General features: G+C 40.7%; 4 protein-coding genes across 6 annotated transcripts in view; 2 read left to right on the top strand and 2 right to left on the bottom strand.

Moving 5' to 3' along the window:
• The window catches only part of LOC108974147, a 16,030-nt gene extending 3,390 nt beyond the window's left edge, over positions 1 to 12,640 (top strand). For 2 of the 3 annotated variants that reach the window (XM_018941825.1, XM_018941826.1), the window contains exons 2-15: positions 4,928 to 5,587; positions 5,840 to 6,138; positions 6,458 to 6,784; positions 6,858 to 7,021; positions 7,166 to 7,452; positions 7,518 to 7,674; positions 7,746 to 7,940; positions 8,126 to 8,455; positions 8,507 to 8,651; positions 8,729 to 8,955; positions 9,012 to 9,330; positions 9,396 to 9,657; positions 10,093 to 10,213; positions 10,271 to 12,640. In XM_018941825.1, the coding sequence (XP_018797370.1) occupies positions 4,958 to 5,587; positions 5,840 to 6,138; positions 6,458 to 6,784; positions 6,858 to 7,021; positions 7,166 to 7,452; positions 7,518 to 7,674; positions 7,746 to 7,940; positions 8,126 to 8,455; positions 8,507 to 8,651; positions 8,729 to 8,955; positions 9,012 to 9,330; positions 9,396 to 9,657; positions 10,093 to 10,213; positions 10,271 to 12,399 (5,592 nt within the window). In that variant the 5' untranslated portion in view covers positions 4,928 to 4,957 and the 3' untranslated portion in view covers positions 12,400 to 12,640. The remainder of the gene's footprint in view (positions 1 to 4,927; positions 5,588 to 5,839; positions 6,139 to 6,457; positions 6,785 to 6,857; positions 7,022 to 7,165; positions 7,453 to 7,517; positions 7,675 to 7,745; positions 7,941 to 8,125; positions 8,456 to 8,506; positions 8,652 to 8,728; positions 8,956 to 9,011; positions 9,331 to 9,395; positions 9,658 to 10,092; positions 10,214 to 10,270) is intronic. The other variant, XM_018941827.1, reaches the window with a different exon arrangement.
• Positions 12,641 to 14,046: 1,406 nt separating this feature from the next.
• Positions 14,047 to 15,291, bottom strand: LOC108974109. The gene is made up of 2 exons (XM_018941747.1): positions 15,186 to 15,291; positions 14,047 to 15,112 (listed from the first exon to the last, which is right to left on the bottom strand). The coding sequence occupies exons 1-2, from the start codon at positions 15,234 to 15,236 to the stop codon at positions 14,108 to 14,110; spliced, it is 1,056 nt and encodes a 351-aa protein (XP_018797292.1). The 5' UTR covers positions 15,237 to 15,291; the 3' UTR covers positions 14,047 to 14,107.
• A 1,835-nt stretch (positions 15,292 to 17,126) lies between these two features.
• LOC108974114 lies at positions 17,127 to 18,144 on the bottom strand. Its single transcript, XM_018941752.1, has 2 exons — positions 18,020 to 18,144; positions 17,127 to 17,955 (listed from the first exon to the last, which is right to left on the bottom strand). Exons 1-2 carry the CDS (start codon positions 18,068 to 18,070, stop codon positions 17,272 to 17,274), a joined length of 735 nt encoding a protein of 244 aa, XP_018797297.1. The 5' UTR covers positions 18,071 to 18,144; the 3' UTR covers positions 17,127 to 17,271.
• Positions 18,145 to 18,402: 258 nt separating this feature from the next.
• On the top strand, positions 18,403 to 19,305 carry LOC108974115. Its single transcript, XM_018941754.1, has 2 exons — positions 18,403 to 18,468; positions 18,525 to 19,305. The coding sequence occupies exons 1-2, from the start codon at positions 18,418 to 18,420 to the stop codon at positions 19,209 to 19,211; spliced, it is 738 nt and encodes a 245-aa protein (XP_018797299.1). The 5' UTR covers positions 18,403 to 18,417; the 3' UTR covers positions 19,212 to 19,305.
• The last annotated feature ends 1,023 nt before the right edge of the window (positions 19,306 to 20,328 follow it).

Genomic DNA, 20,328 nt, shown 5'->3' with positions numbered 1-20,328 from the left:
ACAATGTCACTAGCGTATGTACTTATTCCAATAATATAGTAGATCAAAGAAATCGGAGAATTATTCAGTTTTYTAATATCCGGCGAATTTTCAATTTTGTACTTTAATTTGAAATCGGTAGACATTTGTTAATATTGAATAGTTCTTCYGGTAGTTCCCTCAGATCTCTTCAGATGTGGCCAACGATCAAATGTCCWTAAAGCTTCTTAACATGCATCTTGGAAACAAAAGAGAGCATAAACTTATTGTATACTCAAAGTAATCCCCATCAGATGTAATGCTTATGCCAATGATTTTTCCAGCGCTCAATACACTTTTCATAAGTACTTTTTGGGATGGCAYTCAGATCCGTTAGCGAATTTTGTGTTATCGATCCACTGAAAACGGGTTCCAATTTCAGTTTGGGGAACAAGAAAAAGTCATACGAATCGTGGCTCAATGTGATGGTGAATTTTCATCGTGTAAAATCCATGAATTATTCTTCATTCCGGCTGTTTTCGACAGATGTTTTCACGCAATCGCCTCAATACGCTCAAATAGAACTCCTTATTGGCCCTTCTGTCCCTTCGGAACGCGTTCAAAATGTATCAAACCACGAATGTCGAAAAAATGAGCGTCGCCTCGACTTTTAAGCGGCTTTGGCTTGGTTTTTTAGGTTTTGGCTAGTGTTTTTCCCTCCATTSCGATGATTGTTGACTTGTTTGCAGGTCAAACTCATCACCTCATGTCTAATGGACAGTTATAATGCTCTCCATGAATGAAAAAATTATCTTTATCAGGACGAGTCAAACAAGTTTCATACACAAATTATCCCCCAAAATCATTCGGATTTGCAAGGCCAGTGATATCGAGCTCTCTTGCCATCTTTCTATTACTTGTCAAGCACCATATGCTTCACCTTTTTTAATATGATCATCTGTTTAAGAGGTCGAAGGTCATCCAGAACGAGGCATGCCTTCAACGATCTCACGACCGTCTTTGAAGGCTTTGTACCACTCGCAGGCATGCGTTTTTGATAAATGAAATTTGAGACAAATTCTTTGTTCGATCATTCGTTGTGAAAATCGCAACCCACTACTAAGGTGTACCGACTTAAGCAGCTGACGTAAACCAACTGCTTGACAGATCGCGCTTATATTTGACATAGTAATTAAGGATAGTCTTACCAACTTGGCAAATTTAATTTTTTTGAAATATCATTGACTTTTTTTTGTCACAATGTACATATTTTATAGGGTATCCGACGATTCTCTCTAGATGCTTTTAGACAATGTTTTGAAAATAAGGCCTGCTCTGTCATATCAACAGTATTTGTTGAAACTGTATACTTAATGTTAAATTTTGCTGTAGTATTAATCACTCTTTATGTGTTTATTTTTAAACTCTGGTGAGAAAATCAAAAAAATACGTCTTGAAGATAACTGACACAGTGCTTTTAGATTTTRTAAGGGTTCATTTCAAGGAGAGCCAAAGGAGGACCACGTTATGACTAAGACTACTAATGGACAGTAAAGTCTATGAAATTGGAACCTCGGCCAAAAGAAGACCGTTTCTAACAATTTTCGCAATAAGGCGAATTTCTCACTCGGTATTAGGCTGGAAGCATCTAGAAAAATAATGATTTGCATATACATAAATACTTATGTATATATATATATATCTATATATATATATATATGTAGGTATGTGTATACTTAAAATCTGAATCAACTTAGTTTATTCGAACGCTGCATGTTGAATTTTCGATTTAAGAGTTTCGCCTGCGATATCGCACTCACGCTGATTCCTTTCGCTTTACGCACATAAACGTATTTTGTGGACTGTGCTTTCCCTCATTTCCCCGCGTAGCTMTGAATTTCGGCAATCGTGACGTTATAGCACTGTCGCTGTTCCACTTTACAAGGTGTGAAAATAATGTTTAAGGCAACATTAATTATCGTATGTCACGCATTTTATATTATTTTGATATTAAAAGTATATTCTGCTCAGGTTTAAGTAATTCAAGACGAGAACAGGATTAAAAAGAAAATAATGGGAGAAATGTGGGGCACGCAGAAGTGCTTATATATAAATATATAGTAATGTTATATGTAYATACGAGTATGTATAGAGATATGTAAATGAAATTGATACAGAAGTGCATGAATGGTTGAAATCTTTTGTGATCTAGTTATTTTTATAAAAGGTGATCCATTTCGAATCTATTCGATATTATCATTCGAAAGAACATTCTTTGGCATTTATTAATTTTTTTTTTTTTGAAGATTATCTCTTTCAAAGGTTGGTCGCGGCTACGTCTCAAACGGTCCATCCGTTTAGTCCAATTTTCGATTCCACGTTCGAGTATTTCGACTAGTAACTGGCAAATGACACGCGTGATGTCAGTATAGGCTTTAACGGTATAATATCACACGATTATCTGCTCACYGCAGTGTTCKCTCAATAAATTCATTGATTGATGCGATTTTTGTGCCAGAATCTCGAGCTTCAATTCCAGGCATCAAACAGTCGATTATCAAAGCGCGTTAACGGTCCCCATWGACCGTTACGTTCTCACCGGCACCATTTATGAAGAAATATGGACCCATGATTCCACCGGCTCACAACCCACAAACCGCTRGTTTTTCTGGAATAAATGGTAGCTGTTGAATCTTTTCAGGTTGTTGTTTGTCCCAAATGCRRSAMWKWAMWKRSCYWYWKWGMYRRAMAWRRKYYKSMYYGMKRMAYMRRATYMKSYYSGARMYWTYSRAWMRTYYTKRRACMAAAGCGTTGTTGTTTGGSAAGGTCGAGCGGATGCAGTTGCTGTACGCTTTCATTTTAAGATCTCGATGTGAAATGCGTAAAGTCGTTCTATCCGTCAGTCTGAGTTGCTGCGAACGGCTCCGATTCGACTCTCTATGGTTCTTGCATATATATTTTTTGTGTTTTTTTTTTTTGTTTTTTTTTTTTAACCCTAAAAAATGGTTTTGAGGATTTCAAGTCAACGAATCTGTCATACTTCATGGCACTCCAAACAGCTTCAAGTGACAAACCAAAGTGTTGCACTAGTTTTAAATAGTAGCGAATAAGAGTGTTTACGACACTCAATAGATCTTGAGCAAGAGGCAATTTTCAAGATTTTTGTGATTGAGGCCATAAAAAGTTAATTGTTCTTTTGTCAATTACCAAATAATTATTTCTATAAGCATGTGACATCAAACAAATTCCTAGTTATCGTTCTTTAGCTAACAATGGCAAACCTTTACGTGTTTTTATGGCACGTGAAATTGTTCCAAGGATCCAAGAAATTGTCAGCAATGATTCAGTAGAGAACTTAACACCTAAGAGAGACCATAAAAACTTCTCACCACTCCTGCTTCTAAAATCTATTTYTACTATACAATATACCAGGATTGCCTGATTCTAGGTTTTCAGCAAAGTATTTCCAATGTTGATGAAATTTCCATATTGTTTCATTTCAATGTACGCTAACCGTAACCGATTAAGATGAGTGCTTCTAGGACCACCGCAAAAATATATTAAATTCAAAGCTCTGTAAATTTAGTAAAAAATTAGCACGACTTTACACAACACCTCCGTACCCCCTTCAGCCGGGTCTAAGCAGCTGGATAGATAAGGACCGAATGAATGCGAATTTTTAAAACGCCAACTATTAATAAGTTAGTTTAAATTAAAATGTTGATCCTCACTTGGACAGCTTATAGCCGGCCCATTGTAATACCTATAATACTATTTCTCAAAACCCTTAAAAATCGAAAAGTGCTTGGAGCCGATCACAAGTTTTTTGAGCTGGCTAATGTTAGTTTCGGCTATGTTTCCTCATCAGTCTTGCTAAAGCTCGGAAACTTTGACAGTTTGCGTCCGACTGAATTTTTAGCCTTACTGAATGGTAGCCAATGGCACAGTGTTCAATAAGAACTCCTACGATTGCGGCAACATGAACTTTGGTAAGGGCAAGTGGAGCAGCTGATCTCCCACGTTATATTCTAGGCCAGGAGGATCTCGCAGTCGCACAGAGGCTGACAGAAAATATTGCATGTATGGATGTATGTACACATTCATATCTACATATGTATTTGTATTTGTTTGTATTTACATGGGTACAACACATATTCGAATCATAGCCGACAGGGCGTATGAGTAATATATTTATAACAACTTTACAACTAGTTTATTATAAATAATTCCAAGTTTCCCCTATTTTTATGGTATCAAAGTGGCAAAACGCAAATAAATCACGCTAGTTATTAGACTGATGAAATTCACAATTTCCATTGAATATTATTGAGGGCGAGTGGCTTCACTTCGGAACGTAACACAACGCACTTGTTACAATTTCACCGCATACGTCGGCTAAAGTAAACAAAACACTCATTTTTATAAGCAAATATCTGTATATAGATACGTACATATGTGTGCATTGCTGTGCATAGCTGTGTATAAGCGAATGCGGCAATGTTTATACTTTAAATGAATATTAGAGAAATTGCGAAAAATTTACTTGGCATTATTTCGTGCTATTAAAACTGAAGGATGCTGCATAAAGCGCTGAATCGATGTTTATAAATATGAAAATTATGAAATACCGTTATGTACAAACATATATAAAGCGATAATAGAAACCGCTAATATTGATACAAAATTTTAGTTTTGGATATAAAATGGTTATCATACACTCATATTTTCCTTATAAAATGGTTATATATTGGTTACCACACACTCATATTTTCGTTATAAAATGGTTATATATTGGTTATTATATCTGACAAGGATTTTTTTTTTTTTTTTTTTTATGATACATTGCTTTGTATTGTAGGTGACGATATATATGTATGAATATGTTAAATAGATTTACTCTCATATACATATTAACACATTTGAAATTTCCTTGAAAAATGCCATTACCCCAATATATTTTCTATTCCAGTATAATTAATTAGTATAATAAACGCAAATAATGGACAAACTGCCCGAACGTCCGTTATCGTCACGTTCTATGCCGCTTACGGCCGCCGGCACGCATATTACACCAACACAACCGCAAGCAAACGCAAGCAAGCCTCCGTCGCGCCGCACCTCCGGCCAGTATGTGTATGAAACGTTGCCATCACCACCACCAGATCCACGTCAAACCGATAATATTTTCCAGTTTCCAACCAAAAACAAAGAAGAGCTGCCAGCTGGCTATCACACGCTCTTCAATTATGTTGAAAGCGAGGAGGAGTTCTACAAAACGCTCTACAAGATCATCGCCAACGATTGTAAGGTGGCGCATGAGGCGGCGCACAAGCAACACCAACAACAATTACAACCAAACGCGCTGCAACAACAACAAGTACCATATGAACGACACGATGTGGAGCCGACGCGCTGCGCTTACTGTCAACACATGCGACAGGAGTGCAAACAATTCATCGAGCCGCTGCAGAGTCGCTTGGGCAGCAGCTTGGCGGCGTTGTTGGCAGCGCACGGCGCTGTGGAGCAACTATCGCGTCTCTATGCATTGTGGGATAAATATATCGATGAGGCGGCGAAGTGGCGACGGCAGCGGGAGTGCCTCAATTACGTGAATCTACTTAACGAAAAGGTGAGATCAAGTGTATCAAAAAACAAAAACCGAAAAAGTTCAGATACAAAAAAAGAAAAAAATATTTAAAAATATTAATATACATAAATACAAATGGGAAACCCAACAGCAAAGCGGCACAAATAAACACCGAGAAAATAAAGTACATAAATAAATAGACTAACACACTCATGCCCGCAATTTTCTTGCTTTTCTTTCATCATTTTCATGCCGCGCGCGTCGCACGAATTCGACCTACAAACCGCAACGCAGATGCAGACTGCCAAAGAGGTGCGTAGTAGACGGCAACAACAATTGCGCCAACAACAACAGCAGCAACAACCACTAAAACAATATTTGCAGCAACAGCATGAGCACGAGCAAGAGCAATACTCCGAGACCGAAGCCGATTTGGAGGAATCGATCGCGCTCGTCGAATCCATGTTAGGCGAGACGGCCACAACGCCAGCGCCCACCACACCGGCTCCTACATCGCTCAGTTTTAGCAGTTTCAGCGCTTTCGGCGGCGGCGGCAGCAATCCCTCATCGATAAAACGTGGCGCTCTCAAACAGTGAGTACGAAAAAGTGCGTTGATGGCAAACACCTGTTGAGAGCTAAGCGAGCGCCGACTAGTGCTCGTGAGCAATATGAGAGAAAGCGTCTCTGCTCCGCTTACTCGCGAGTACGCGCTCGGTTGTTAGCGCTTCCTCGCTTGATTGTCTGCTCTCTTTGCTTGCTTGCTTGCTCTTTCTCACTTCATTGTTTGCTCTTTTTCGCTTGATTACTGATTCTTTCTCAGGTGCTCCTGCTCTCTCCATGCTTACAGGTGTTTGTTTGGCGAGCTTTCTCATTTCATGTTGTTGCTTATTTGCTACTATCTTTATTCACAGACAACGTGAGCGCAGCAAATCAATGATGATAGACGATGTGGCATGCTCATCTGTCGCAACACTGGCTGTACGCTCGGACCGCGAGCGCGATTCGAAGAGTTCTAGCGCATTGCCGCATATGCTCCGACGACAAAGTACCTACAGTGAGGGCAAATCGAAGGTGTCCAAGTGGACGAAGGTCAAGGCGGCTTTCAAGTGGGAGCGTGCCAATGTGCCAGCGCTAGCCGAAGGTGTTGGCAGCAGTGGTGTTATCGTGTACAACGTGGTGCCCAAGGAACATGCGGCTGCGAGTGTGGGTCTAACGCCCGTCAATACTGAGGTGGCAAGGTGAGATTGTGGCAACCGAAATAAAACCAATAGACAGTAAATATATGACKYTAACCATCTCTAATAATCACAGATATTTGCGTGTGCCCTCATTGCCCGGTACAGGTGGTGGCAGTTCGGCTGATAGCATTTTGAGCTCATCGTCCGGACATTTCTTGAGCGAGACTGGCACGCCGGGCACTATCAGTTCGGCGAGTTCAATGGACGACATTGATAGCAGCTGCCGCAGCACGCTGAGTAATTTGTTTACGTTTTTATTGTTCATTGATTTCAATATTCTATTTATTTTCAATATTCTTATTTGTCTTTGCATTCATTATAAACAAAAGAAATCTATTTATACTGAAGAAGATTCACAAATATTGTTATTTAAACTTGCAGGAAGAGACTCCACGAAGAGCGATAGCCGTGTGATTGATGATAACGCAACGTCACTGTTGGAACATGCAAAACCCGATGACATTGACGCGCTGAGCCGCTCTTCAAAAAGTGATAGCAATATGCGAACGCTTATGGCCAAGAAATCCTCTTCGATCAAATCTTTGCGTAGAAATAAGAATCTTCCCGACTTTGAGGTACTGCCAGAAAATGTTGTAGCCGATTTGAAAGCCACAACACCACGTCGCACGAAGCCACCACCTAGTCCTTTGAACCTTAACCTCAAACAGGTAGCTCGAAATATAGTATATTGAGATTTGGCAACAACAGACTATTACCTTATTTCATATTACAGGACCTTACCGATTCGGATTTTTCTTACTCACCCTACTCACTGAAAAGCCCCAAAGATGGCACACAATCATTAAATCGCACGAAGAAAATTGGTTCACCGGGTAATTCGTCGGTGCCCAGCAGTCCTTCGCGTCACTCGGAATTCTTTTGTGAATTCGGTGCGTACACTCAATCCATTTTTATAGGGACAATGTCGATATAATATTTGTACTTTTTGATTTTCTTGCAGAAAGTGAAGACTTATCGAGTGGTGACTTTTCCGAACCCACCACACCCAATCATTTAACATCACACAAATCGTATATCGAAGAGACAAATGAAATTAATCAACGGTATCAGATGCTACGCGCCAAATTCGATGTGGAATTTGAGGCGAAACGTCGGGAATGGGATAAAATGAAGATGAACACTAATGCGTGCAGAGGTGAGTTGATGGTATTTAATATAAAAAATTTACCCCTGATGGTGAAAATTTTGGCAAACGTCAAACCTTGACGGTTCTGAGGTGAGTTTTTCAAACACAGCAGAAGATGATTATTTAGTAAGATTTGAATTTTTATCAGTTCCCTTATCATAATTATTTTTACTTAAACTGTTTTCAATTTACAGCAATAGCCCTAATCACACCACCCAAAACGGAGGAGCAGCCACAACATCCCGTCTTCAACAATAATCTGTCAGCCAAACTTCTGGAAGAAAATCTCACACCCGATTTTAAGAAGAAATTGCGAAAATGGCGTGTGAAAAAGCAAATATCAATTGGTGGTACACATCCGACACAAATTTCGCCCACCTCACCAGTGCGTGAGGGGCCGGCCGATGCAAAGCCGAAGATTGATTGGAATCTTTGGAAGACGGGGCAATTGAAATTGGAGGGTCAAGGTTTAACACCGCTCCCAGATCAAAAGGACTTACCAGAAGATTTTCAAAAGAAATTGGGTAAGCTCATAACTTATACTTCAAATGGCTTTTAATACGTTGTGCCTACAGAGCAATGGAATAAGCTGAAACAGAGCGGTGGTGGCGCAAGTCATGTACCAAGCGGACAAGATTCCATAAAACGTTCCAGTAAACTGACGGATAGTATAAGGAAAACTGTAGAGAGTAAGCCGCATGAGAAAGATAAGCTGGAAAAGTGAGTACACATGCTCTTTTTTTACATATTCACTTATACTCTCTCTCTCTCTCTGTCTCTCTTTCGCTCACTTGCAGATTAGCAAAACTCAAAGCGATCGTGACCGATCATCCCGCCAAAGAGATCGAGGTGAAGACCTCAGAGGGTGTCATGAAATTCGAGGGCATTTCACGGAAGTTCACACGTAAGCTATATGAATGGGAGAAGGCACGTGGCATTGGACCGGAGTCATCCACATTCGCACTACTGCATCCAGGCTATCGTCCAATTGTGGTAGATCGCATCACGAAGGAGCCTAACGCAAGTAAGAAACCATTAACAGAAAATTACAATTCCTTACTTACGATTTACTACGCGTAGACGAGAACACCCCAACACTTGGCCGTTCATTTTCATTGGATAGCATTGCGCAAAATAATGCCACATTACCAGCCATATCGCAACAAGCTTCCAGTTTGTCGCTTAATGATGTGAATGATCTGAAGGAGATGGATAATCATTGCAGTTCAGATGTGATCGATGAGCATGAGTACAAGAAATACGAAGAACCTGAAGCGGTTATGGTCGAAGTTGAGGATCACATCGAGGAGACCGCTTCGCCGCTGGTGACCGCACATACGCTTGTGGAGCAACAGACACCCATTTATAAATATGAAGAAGGCGCTTGCAGTGATTATTGGTAACCGAAGATTGTGACGGAAGAAGTTTAAAGCAAATAAAAAAACAAAACTTACTTCTCTACAGCAACACGAGGCGAGTTCAAAGTTTTGAATCGCACACCAATTTGGCACCGTTACTCTCTGTGCTCCAGCGTACTGAAGAGAACTTCGCAAAACTCAAGTGTGCTTCCGCAGAATTGTGTCAGAACGTTGAATTGCGACAGTGTGAGACGATGCTCACCTACATACGCAACATCTATCCTTATTATTCGGATAACCTGATGAAGCCGCACGTTTTGAATGCTATATCGGACGTACAAAGCGAGTTAAGCAGAATTAGCGACTTGGTGAGTTCAAAAAATATATTCTGTTTTGTGTTTTCGCCCATTCGGACGACATGACCTAGCCAGCGCAGTGATGGAGTCATGTGTAGAAGTTCATGCAAGTGAGGAAAGTTGTCTAATTTCCGTTCACTTGGAATTGGCCGGAGACGTTTCTTTCAGCAGCTCACGACTTCCGGTCTTTGACCAAGTATCTACTGCGGGCCCAAAGAACATCCGTTTGAAGGCGAGCTAAAGTGAGAAGGCGAACCATCCCTCTTTAGGGTTGTGCGCTAAGTTTGAGACTCGCCACGTTAAATGAAACTTTGTTGCCAAACTAGATCAAATACAATTAGAGATCGGATTGCTTTATGACCACGTAAACAAATTTAAGATAAAAACTTCATCAAAATGACTTTTGATTTATAAATCACTAACCCTCATTACACACTCCTTTTCTAGTGCGAAAAGTGTCCGCTAGATGAGGCTTGTTGCCAGGAAATAATGGAGGAGCGCAATAACGAATATAACGAGGAGTTGAAGGGCCTAAACGAAGCATTGTCGTTGTTAAGGCGAAGTATACGTAAGTACATACATTTTTCCACGACAACAAACTCGATAAACTTAATTAACTTTACAGATGGCGGTTCAACTCCTTACCCACGAGATATCGTGCCGGATATTAGTATCACCACAGTTGACGTGCAAAATATGGCTACAAGCGACACAACGAAGGATCACATTTCAACCACACTTGAGGCAACGGATGAATGGAGTGCTTCACACCCGGAAAATGATGACAACGACATACCCAAACTAACACAACGTACACAATACGCCAACGGTAATGGCGGCAATGGCGTGGCTAGTAAAAAGAAATTACGGCTGCGTAAAACCGGTTCGCGACAGAACAGTAAAACCGAGAGCGATAGCAGTGACGCAGATGCGCACAGCGTGTTGGAGACATCACGACGCATAAAACGTAAGAATTTTCGCCTTAAGCAGCGCTCATTCGATGATGATTACCGCCGAAATGAAGAGACTGGTGGCGATGATGTTGTCTACGTGTTGAAGGTGAAACCGGGTCATCCTATTGAGCAATGCGAGAATGTAGTGAGCATGGAACGCTGTCTTTCCGAAACTAACAATTTTCGACCGAAAAGTGGCAGCGAAAAGTGTCTGGTAGCCAACGCAACAGTTATACCGAGACGGCCACCAGTCGTTAATGCAAATGATATGGGGGAAAATGTGAATTTTAACCGAAATGAAAATGTTTTTGTGAAAACCAAACGAAAATTATTTACTGCAGTCCCTGAGCCAAATGCAATTGGTGGTATAACGGTAATTGAACGTGAACTCGTTACAACACCAACTGAGGAAATAGAAGCGCCGACCGAAGCATCATTGTCAGAGGCCGAGCCCACGACGCTGGAGGCTGTAGACTTAGTTGACTCAGAAACGCCGACGGAAGTTGGTAGTCTAACACCCAAGCGTTCCAACTCGACTTGCAGGTCACTGAGTCAGGGCGATGTGCGTCGTGACGAATATGATTACGAGGATGAGCGCAAGTGTCATAGTGCCGAAAAGCTCATAACAGCAGCTGAAAAACAATATAAGGACGCGCGACCACCACTTGCGTCCGATAGCTTTCGCGTTATCAACAAAAGCTGTGCTAGCCCCATACGTGAATCGGCAAGTCCCGCAAAGTTGGGTTCGTTTGTCGCAACTACTGCTGGCAGCAGTCCCACCGAGGTGCGTAAAGAGCATCGCTTCAAAAAGAATACCGAAAAATCACATTATTACATACCTTTCGCAAAATCGCAAAGTGGCACAATCAAGAAAATCGAGACGAAAATCGCCAAAACGCATTCGGGAACCTCTATCGGTGAGGTGTCACCACAAGTTTACGCCGCCGACAGATTTGATAATACATTACCGCGCATTGCGCGCAAACTCGAACGAAAATCGTTGACACCCACTAGCATGCAGCCACTGCATTTCGATTTCCCTGCACCGCATAGCTCTGAGCCCACAACACCGTTACATTTAATAACACAAGATACTCCACGTACACCACTTTCCGAACGCGCATTGCGTTTACAGAGAGCAAAGGAGGAGTTTCTGCAGGGCAATGGCGCACATCTCTGCGCCGAAACCCCCGAACCGCAAGTGAAGCGACGCGACGATATTATACGCAATGAAACCTGGGAGCAACACCGTCGTAGTGACTATAGCATGAGTTCAGCGGCGGGCGAAGAAGCCAATTTACCAAAGAGTTTCAGTGTGGGCACTATTACCGGAGATTCTTATACTGAAACACCGACACACTCGGACACTGGCACTGATCTGGACAGCAGTGTGTATGATTCATTGCCACGCTCAGTCAGCCGTTCGGGTAAAATATCCAGCAAGCTTGGTTTTGCCACACTCGCCTCGAAATTTCGACGTGGCAAGGGCGTCAAGAAGGGAAAAGACGCACCACCGAAACCAGAACATGAAACAACGAGTGGTAGTAGAGCGCTATCGGCATTATGTCGCCAGACATTGATGGCCGATGTCATAGCCGTGCCACAATTGGCTAAGCAGAGCACGCGTGAGAGTGTTCAGAAGTCACAGTCTTCACCGCAAGCCGGTAGAGGTTACAACAGCGCTAGTGGTAGCCGCCAAAGCTCTATTTACGATGCGGCCGGCGTTCGACCACAATTGGAGCCATTAAATAAATCACAAAGTGAACAATATGTTAGACGTCACAAAGAGAGCATTGTCTAGTCAAAAGCCCATATGAATGTCCATGGAACCAAACATGATTTAAATGCAATTTTTTATTAATTTATACAATTATATATACAGTATATATATTTAATTTTATTTTTGTGTGTAAGCTACGATTGTATTGAGATTACTTAGAGATTTTTATTTGCACTATATTAATCAATGTATCCGACGGATACAAAAGCGAATGTGAACAAAACTTGTAATATATAGAGATTTTTATATGTATGTATGTGTTAAAAAATGGAGTTTCTTTTGAAAATCATCGCTTCAGCTATTGTTTATATGGAATTATCTCGGACTGATCTCAAGGTTTGTTTTGAGCAAGTTTTAGCGAGCTCTGCACTTAAGAAAAAATGGCTKTCCTGTAGCTATAAGAGATTGTCCGAATTTTGTTCGCAATGTGAATAATATTTGTCAAGATGTATTCTGGATCTCTTTAGCTTGGATAATGACAATTATTATTTTGTCAAAACTTACAAATAATAATAAAGATATGGTTATGAAGTCAATGCCAAACTTTTATTGCTCGATTAAGACTTTATCTCTCAATTGCCTACTCAGTCCGAGATAGCACCTGTTGGCGAAAAGTTATTCTCCGTTGGACTTCGAGGCTGACGTTGTTGTTAATGTGTGTTCATGCTGGCTCTAAGATAGACGAAATTACTTACGACTTCGAAGTAATGATTGTCAACAGTGACGTGGGATCCAAGTTGCGAGTGTGAAGCTGTTGTTTTGATGACAGGAGATATTTCGTCTTGCCCCCGTTCACTACCAGACCAAAACCCAGAGCAAACAACCGGAGCGGTTGTTACGGCCAATGATATCGATGTTATAGGGTCGCCCTATCTGAGATCTCGTTTGGTATTCAACGGCTTGGAGAGGTTCTTATTGATCCTGACGGAGCTTTTGGTATTTCAAATTCAAATTTTTCAAAAAGTATGAGTGGCAATAGGCAAAGGGAAACAGAGCTGATTTCAACACGAAATATTTTGCTGATCTGTCTGTGATATAAGAGACAGGAGCGCCAAACCGCAAACGTTTGAACTTAAGTCATTATTAGGTCCAAAGTGCTACCGAGTGGTAACCTAACCGGCCGGATTTTTTTTTAAAGCTGTTCAATATCTCTTAAGCTCTTCAATCCTTCAAAGAAGCCGTGAAAGATATCAACCGTCTCAACCGGCTGAAAGCTAATAATTCGTGTGAGTCAAGAAAATTGGTGGAAAATGCTTCCATCATCTCAAAGTTGTACAAAAATTTCTCAGAGGCACGAAGTACTCCTTCCGCTATCATTAGAGGCTCTATACCATACACACAATTCCTACATTTGCAACTGAGTCATTGTTCAATAGACCGAATCTTTTTCACATTCAACTTTCTATTCAGATTGTGATCCTGCACTAAAATTTTACCAAACTAAATATAATAAAATGCAGTAATATGAAGTTACCCGATCTTTAACATGTAGTTCGAGGTTAAAATATGAAAAGAAGGAAGAGCAACTGAATCGTCGACAGAGCTCATCCAAGAACCTAAAATGAAAACTTTCGAACTGCTAAGTCGAAGTAAAAAATTGCGCCTTCATACAAAATTCTCATAATTCGAAAACGAGTGGCTGCAGCGTTATATTTTACCATTCGACTACGTATAAATATTTATTGCAATAACCTTTTAACAATTTCAAAAAGTTATACATTTTTCTGAATCAATTCAAATTACGTTCATTTTCAGGTTTCATGAAGTCATATTCCACGGTGGTGTTATCGACATACATTATGCAAGTGGACAAGTTAGCCACAGTCTCCACCATCTGCGGCACGCCACCGATGAAGTCGCGACTGCAATTCACACTGCCTTGCATGGCGTTCGGTAACTCATTCCTCACCTTATCAAGTGCGCTGACGCCCAATAAATAGGTATCTCTAATGTTCGCCACAATTTTCGACAAATTCAACAGCACCGCAGACAATTTGCCCAGTAAAGATTTTTTACCGGCGATCTTTTTATAAATACCAGCCAAACTGTAGATATTCTTCTGAATAGTGCTCACTATGTGCACGGTCTCTTGCTCAATGCGCAACACCAAACGCTTCGAATATCTGTAACAGTCGGCGCCCTCGTAGATGTGCTGCAGCGACACATTCAATTGCGGTATGTGGGAGTAGGTGCAGTAGGCGGCGCGTGCTCCGCGTGTCGCCACCTTGAAAAGCACCCTTAGCGCTTTCAATATGTATCCCACGATTTTCGGTTTATCAATTTTAATTAGTTCAGACTCCAATTGCAGGGAACCACGTACGATTTCGTCAATTTGCTGCTGTGCCTCGTCCAATGACTCCTGAAGCAAACTCTCAATGTCGTCGCGTTCGTCAAGCTCGACGTCGGTAAGATCAATGCCGGCGAAACCCATCAATTCGGCAACTGTCGGCAGTGTTGTATTGTACAAATTTTCTTTGTTGTTGTCGTCACCAAATGCATATGGTTGTTGGAAAGCATCGAAGTATTGCTCCAATTCAGCTTGAGCTGCTGCGTACTGTGGATCTCGTGCCTTGGCGTCATCCTCATCTAGTTCCTCTTGAGGCGCTTGACTAACTATGTAATTATATTGCTCTTGCAGGTAATAAAAAAGTGGTCGCAAAGCATTTATCTCCTCTGGTGTAAGGTCAATGGTGCTATCGAGTATGCCGCTGATCTCTCCGTACGCGACTATGGGCTGCAATAACAATTCAGCGAAATTTATTAACTTCGTTTGGAGTATGTTGTTCGTTTTTCCTTCAAGTCCTTACCGTTAAACAAAGCAGTAGTATGCAAAGCCCTCCTTTGACTTGCAAATTCATTTTATTGAAACTTTAGTATCACAAACAAAAAACAAACCACTTTATACGTCCGTATCTCTGTGAATTGTCCCGCTGTTTGGCCATTAAATTATTTTTGTCGATTCTTATTTAATCTAACAGTTTATGGCTTGCTTATCGGTAAAGCGATTACTACGATTAAATTATTCTGTTAATCTTAGGGTAAGGGTGTAAATGAGTTGCTAATGGCTGTGATTATTAAACTGTGGAACGTGGGTTCCCTACACAGATCATAAACAAATATATGATTATTCAATAAAAAAAAGTTAGTATACCTCGAAAGGCAACGAAAAACGAATAGACATTCGGATACTATACATAACATGTAGAATCTCAATGATAAGGAATAAAATCTTGGTATACAAAAAAAAATTTTTTTAGAACAGCACGGCCAAAGATCTTTCAAGGAATAAACATAGCGATAAGTACGTATTCAGAAATCAGGTTTACAACATTCTTCTAAATAATATCATTATAAACCCTTAGTCCGTTAATAGGTATAAGTATATTTGGTTATGTAAAGGGTGATTCATTTCGAAGCTCCCTATTTTATTTTTAGAAAAAACACAGAAACTTCAAATTTAATGGCGAATGGTTATTATCATTCGAAATCATTTCTACTCGTAACTGGCGAATGACACTCATGATGTTTTGCTCCAAAACAAAAGCGAGATTCCCTGCATAGACTTTAGACTTTACATATTTCTAAAGAAAAAAGTCTAACAATGTGCTATCACACAATCTTGATGGCCAACCGTCCAGCCCAAAAAGTAGAATTATCTGATCACCGAAGTGTTCTTTCAATAAATCCATTGATTGATGCGAAGTGCGGTAAGTGGCGCCGTCTTGTTGAAACCAAATGTCGGCGAGATCACGAGCTTCAATTTCAGGCATAAAATAATCGATTATCATTTCGCGATAACGGTCGCCATTGACGGTTACGTTTTCATCGGCATCATGTTTGAAGAAATATTGGACCGATGATTCTACCGGTTCACAAACCGCACAAAACCATTGTTTTTTCGGAATGAAATGGCAGCAGTTGAATCTCTTCAGGTTGCTCTTCGTCCCAAATGGAGCAATTTTACATACCATTGTCATCGGCCTCAGCGCCGAACCAAATTTGGATCGAAAACGTCGGATCTTCATGGTACTGCAATTTCAAGAGCACATAGCGCGAATGATCTCGCTTGGGTATGTCGAGCCGCTTCAGTTCTTGTACAAGTTGTATTTTGTACGCTTTCAATTTAAGATCTGGACACAAAACGCGCCAAATTGATCAATGGTAAGATCGGGTAACAAAGTAATTGGCTGTCATTTGTGATTTCTCTTTAGGCTACATATGTATATTTTTCAATATATCAACATAACTAAATAACCATGACGAAATATGACTTTAACAACAACGACGCCTAAATGTATGCAACTATTAATATTGATCACACGAGATTAGAGATCGTGTAATAACTAGCCAAGTTCCCCACCAATCTTATGATATTACAATAATCTGATTCAGCCTGTATTTTGGTGAAATACACATTGTTGGCAGGAAAGATATGAATTGGTTATTTTTGGTTCTACCAAAAAAAACGAATGCAACAATTATGAATATTCAGTGTGTCGCTTACACTAGTTTTTCATAACATTGCCTGAATGTAACTACTTTTAAAAAGAGAGTATTGTCAATGAATTAAAGATAATGGAATAAATTCAGATAGTAAGCTCCTAAATATTTAAATTAACCGTTCCGAAACTACAAGCATGTTGAACATATGCGTCGATAATTGCTCTGGTAGTATCCGCATAAAATAAATTTAGCCCAACATAATAACCAAAATTAATTTAATAAAAACATGTTTACTTCTTTAGAAATCTGTTGGTTACTTTCATTACATTATTTATATCAAATTGAACTGGTATAAATTACAAACTGATTTCAAAATCTGAAAACATTGATCTTGTCTACTTTGAGGGAAATATTTATATACGATATATTTATATATATATATTTCAATGTTTAGACATCCCTTTCTCCCACACACTCACTGATGTCAACATAGACGCTATCGAATAACTGACGTAGTTCATCGAACTCCTCGCAGCTATCGCCCTTAAGCACCGCCGCATTCTCAGTGGCAAGTAGATCTAGAAAGTCTTCAGAAGCCGCCGATAATCGCTGATCAAGCGCACCAATCCGACTGAGTACACACATGGTAATGCCAGCGATATCGGTATTACTCTCTCTATTCCTCAGCTCAGCCACATTACAATCGGTAAGGACATTACGAGCTTCCACTGCAGCACCACGTATAAAATTCAGCTCAATGTCGGACTCATTCTGCAAGGCAGCTAAACCTTTTGTCAGCATTGCTCTGCAGCTCTGGAGTTTAAGCGTAAGTTTTTGCTCAAAGTTTGCAATGACGTAATTGTGTTGCAAATAACAGTGTTGATAAATGCTCTTGGAACGCATAGCGAGCAATCTAGCGTTAAGACGTTCCTCTATTAGAGGTTCATAATCATTTAGTTCGATTTGGGTGTCCCGCATTGCAGTCACAGCTTCAAGCAACTGAAATTCGGTTTCATTCCAAGTCAATCCCGCCTGAAACTCAGCATCCGCAACGAGCAGCTTCACACCTTCGTAAAGGGGACCGTGATGCTGCGATGTTARCCATGGACTGTARGGTAGAGCTTGCGTGAGCAGCTAAAAAAGAGATGCAATGAAGCAGTCAAATAAGATCTTCTTATTTAGACTGGTGTGAACTTACAAGCAGAGTGGCACCAAGGTGTAGAAGCAGCAAAACCACGCCGAGCTCCATGTTATGTTCGAGAATGCAGTTTATTCACTTGTGTTTCTTTCAATGCTTTCCGAAAATCAATAAGCCCAAGTGCTTCTATCAAACTGCTTCGAATTATTTGTGAAACTAATTGATTGCGACAAATTGTTTTGGCCAAATTTTTGGAACCTAATTAAGCAAATTGATGTGATGCTTCACTTATCTCGCTGATCGGTCAGATAAATATGTTATCTGCTTGTTACTCTGTTTTGTTTTGAAGAGCTCTTATCAATCATACGATATGATCTTCAATGGGACCATGCCATCATCGACGCAAAAGCCAACATTTATGTTTAATGTCTTTCGGTGACTCACACGAAACGGTTAAAATGCGTTACCACTATCTATTCCTTGTCATACTAGTCATGTCTGGCGCCAAGGTGAGCTTTAAAGTCAATAATATTTTAAGTAAGTATATTTATGTCTCTCTCCACAGTTCGTACTAGCTGAGGACGCACTTCAGACTATATCCTCAACAGCTGAAGGATCGGACAGCGGCGCCAATGGTCCGGTCACCGCTGCAATTGAAAATCTGGCCTTCAACGTGGCCTCCATCGCCGATGAGATCGCACTGCAAGTGAACCGTAAGTTGGAACGTACGGCTAATATTCTACATGGTAGCATCGAAACGCTCATCACCAACGCATTGAAKCAGCTCGCCCTACCGATCTTTCAAGCCAGTCGTAAGCTAAGTCACGAAAGTTGCAACACCACGTTGTCTATAGCCGTTCTACGTGCGAACATTGAGGCACAACTTAGCAATTGCACTGAAGACCTCAACGCGGTGTTGCAGACTTACAAATTCGAAGCGGARCAAAGCATTTCGAGAATAGAGAATTTAATCGATGAGGTTGTCAATTTGCCAAAAGCGTGTCACGTGTTGTTGGCGCGTGCGGCTTCGACCGCAGATGCACCTCCGAATTTTGCCTCGACTACGAATTGCTTTGTCGAGCGTATGACTGTATGGAATGAGCAGGTTTCTAAGGAGTTGGATGGTGTTGCTCAGTTGCTGTCGCGTACTCGTCAACTTTCTCAGGAGAGCGAGGCGCAAGCACTCTTTTGTGTTGGCGAACTAGTGAATGCCGTTGGTAAGCTCATTGATAAAGATTTAAGCCATTGTTAGAGTGCTAATTACTTTGAAAATTCTTTTAAAAATTGATTTAAAAAATAAAAGATTTGGTACTTTCATATCAGCTGGCACTGCCGAGCTGTATGGGAGTTATACTATGCCCCTTATGAGTTCTATTATTATTTGGTTTTTAGTTTTAACTATTTGGTCTCATAGCTAGTAGTATGTTCAAAACTTAGACGATTTTTTTTTACTGACATTGAGACCAAAGCATTTAGCTTTAAGTCATTTCGAGAGTAGCCTCGAATACGTCTCCGAACATCCAAGCGTGTGTTCGTTCAAACTTCTATATGGGGTTTTGAATAGGGAGCTACTAAAGTAGACCGATAGGAGCAGCAAACGACGCCATATTTTTCCACGTTATTTTGACATTTCTCTTCAGTAAGGTTTGCCATTTCATCATGGAAAAATATACGATCCATCAACGAGTCGAAATTATTAAAACTTGCTACCGAAATTGGGAGTCAGTGGCCTCAACTTTAAGAACGCTATGTTCCAGTTATGGTTGTCATAATCGACCTGTCAGATCAAGAATTGAGCAGTGGAGAAATTTGAATCCACAGGCACAGTTCCCGTGCCATGAGGTAAAGAAATGCCCGCAGTGTCGAGAATCAGTCTCTCACAAATCGTTCTCAAGCGTTTGGCATCTCTGTGAGGTCGTTATGGCGGGAAGATCATCTTCAACGATGCGTCTCATTTCTGCCTGAATGGCTTCGTTAACAAACAAAATAAGCATTTTTGTTCAGGCAGCAATACACACGTACTCCATGAGTCACCATTACATCCCGAAAAAATTACGGTTTGGTGGGGTTTATGGGCCGGCAGTGTCAATGGACCGTACTTCCTCCGTGATGATCAAGACCGGTACGTTACTGTAATAGGAATCGCTACTCCTCAATGATAACTGAATATTTTTGGCCGGAATTTGATGATGATTTATTGAAAACCAAGTTTGGTGAACATGTTGTCTCACCAAAAGGCCCAGTCAATTGGCCGCCTCCGTCGCGGTTAAATTATTTGCTGTGGGGCTACGTCAAGTATATGCTCTATGCTAACAAACCAGCGACGATTGATGAACTACGTACGATTATCAAACTGGAAATTGCAGCAG

This window comes from Bactrocera latifrons, unplaced genomic scaffold (genome assembly GCF_001853355.1).
Source record: "Bactrocera latifrons isolate USDA-ARS-PBARC rearing strain unplaced genomic scaffold, ASM185335v1 scaffold_53, whole genome shotgun sequence".
NCBI lineage: Eukaryota > Metazoa > Arthropoda > Insecta > Diptera > Tephritidae > Bactrocera > Bactrocera latifrons.
Note: the sequence above shows the minus strand (reverse complement) of the source record. Positions and strands in the feature narration are given on the sequence as shown.

Coding starts and splice junctions, on each gene's coding strand:
- LOC108974109 (XM_018941747.1), bottom strand. CDS start 15,236: ATGAATTTGCAAGTCAAAGGAGGGCTTTGCATACTACTGCTTTGTTTA. Junction 15,113..15,185: donor TACTACTGCTTTGTTTAACG/GTAAGGACTTGA, acceptor TTGTTATTGCAG/CCCATAGTCGCGTACGGAGA.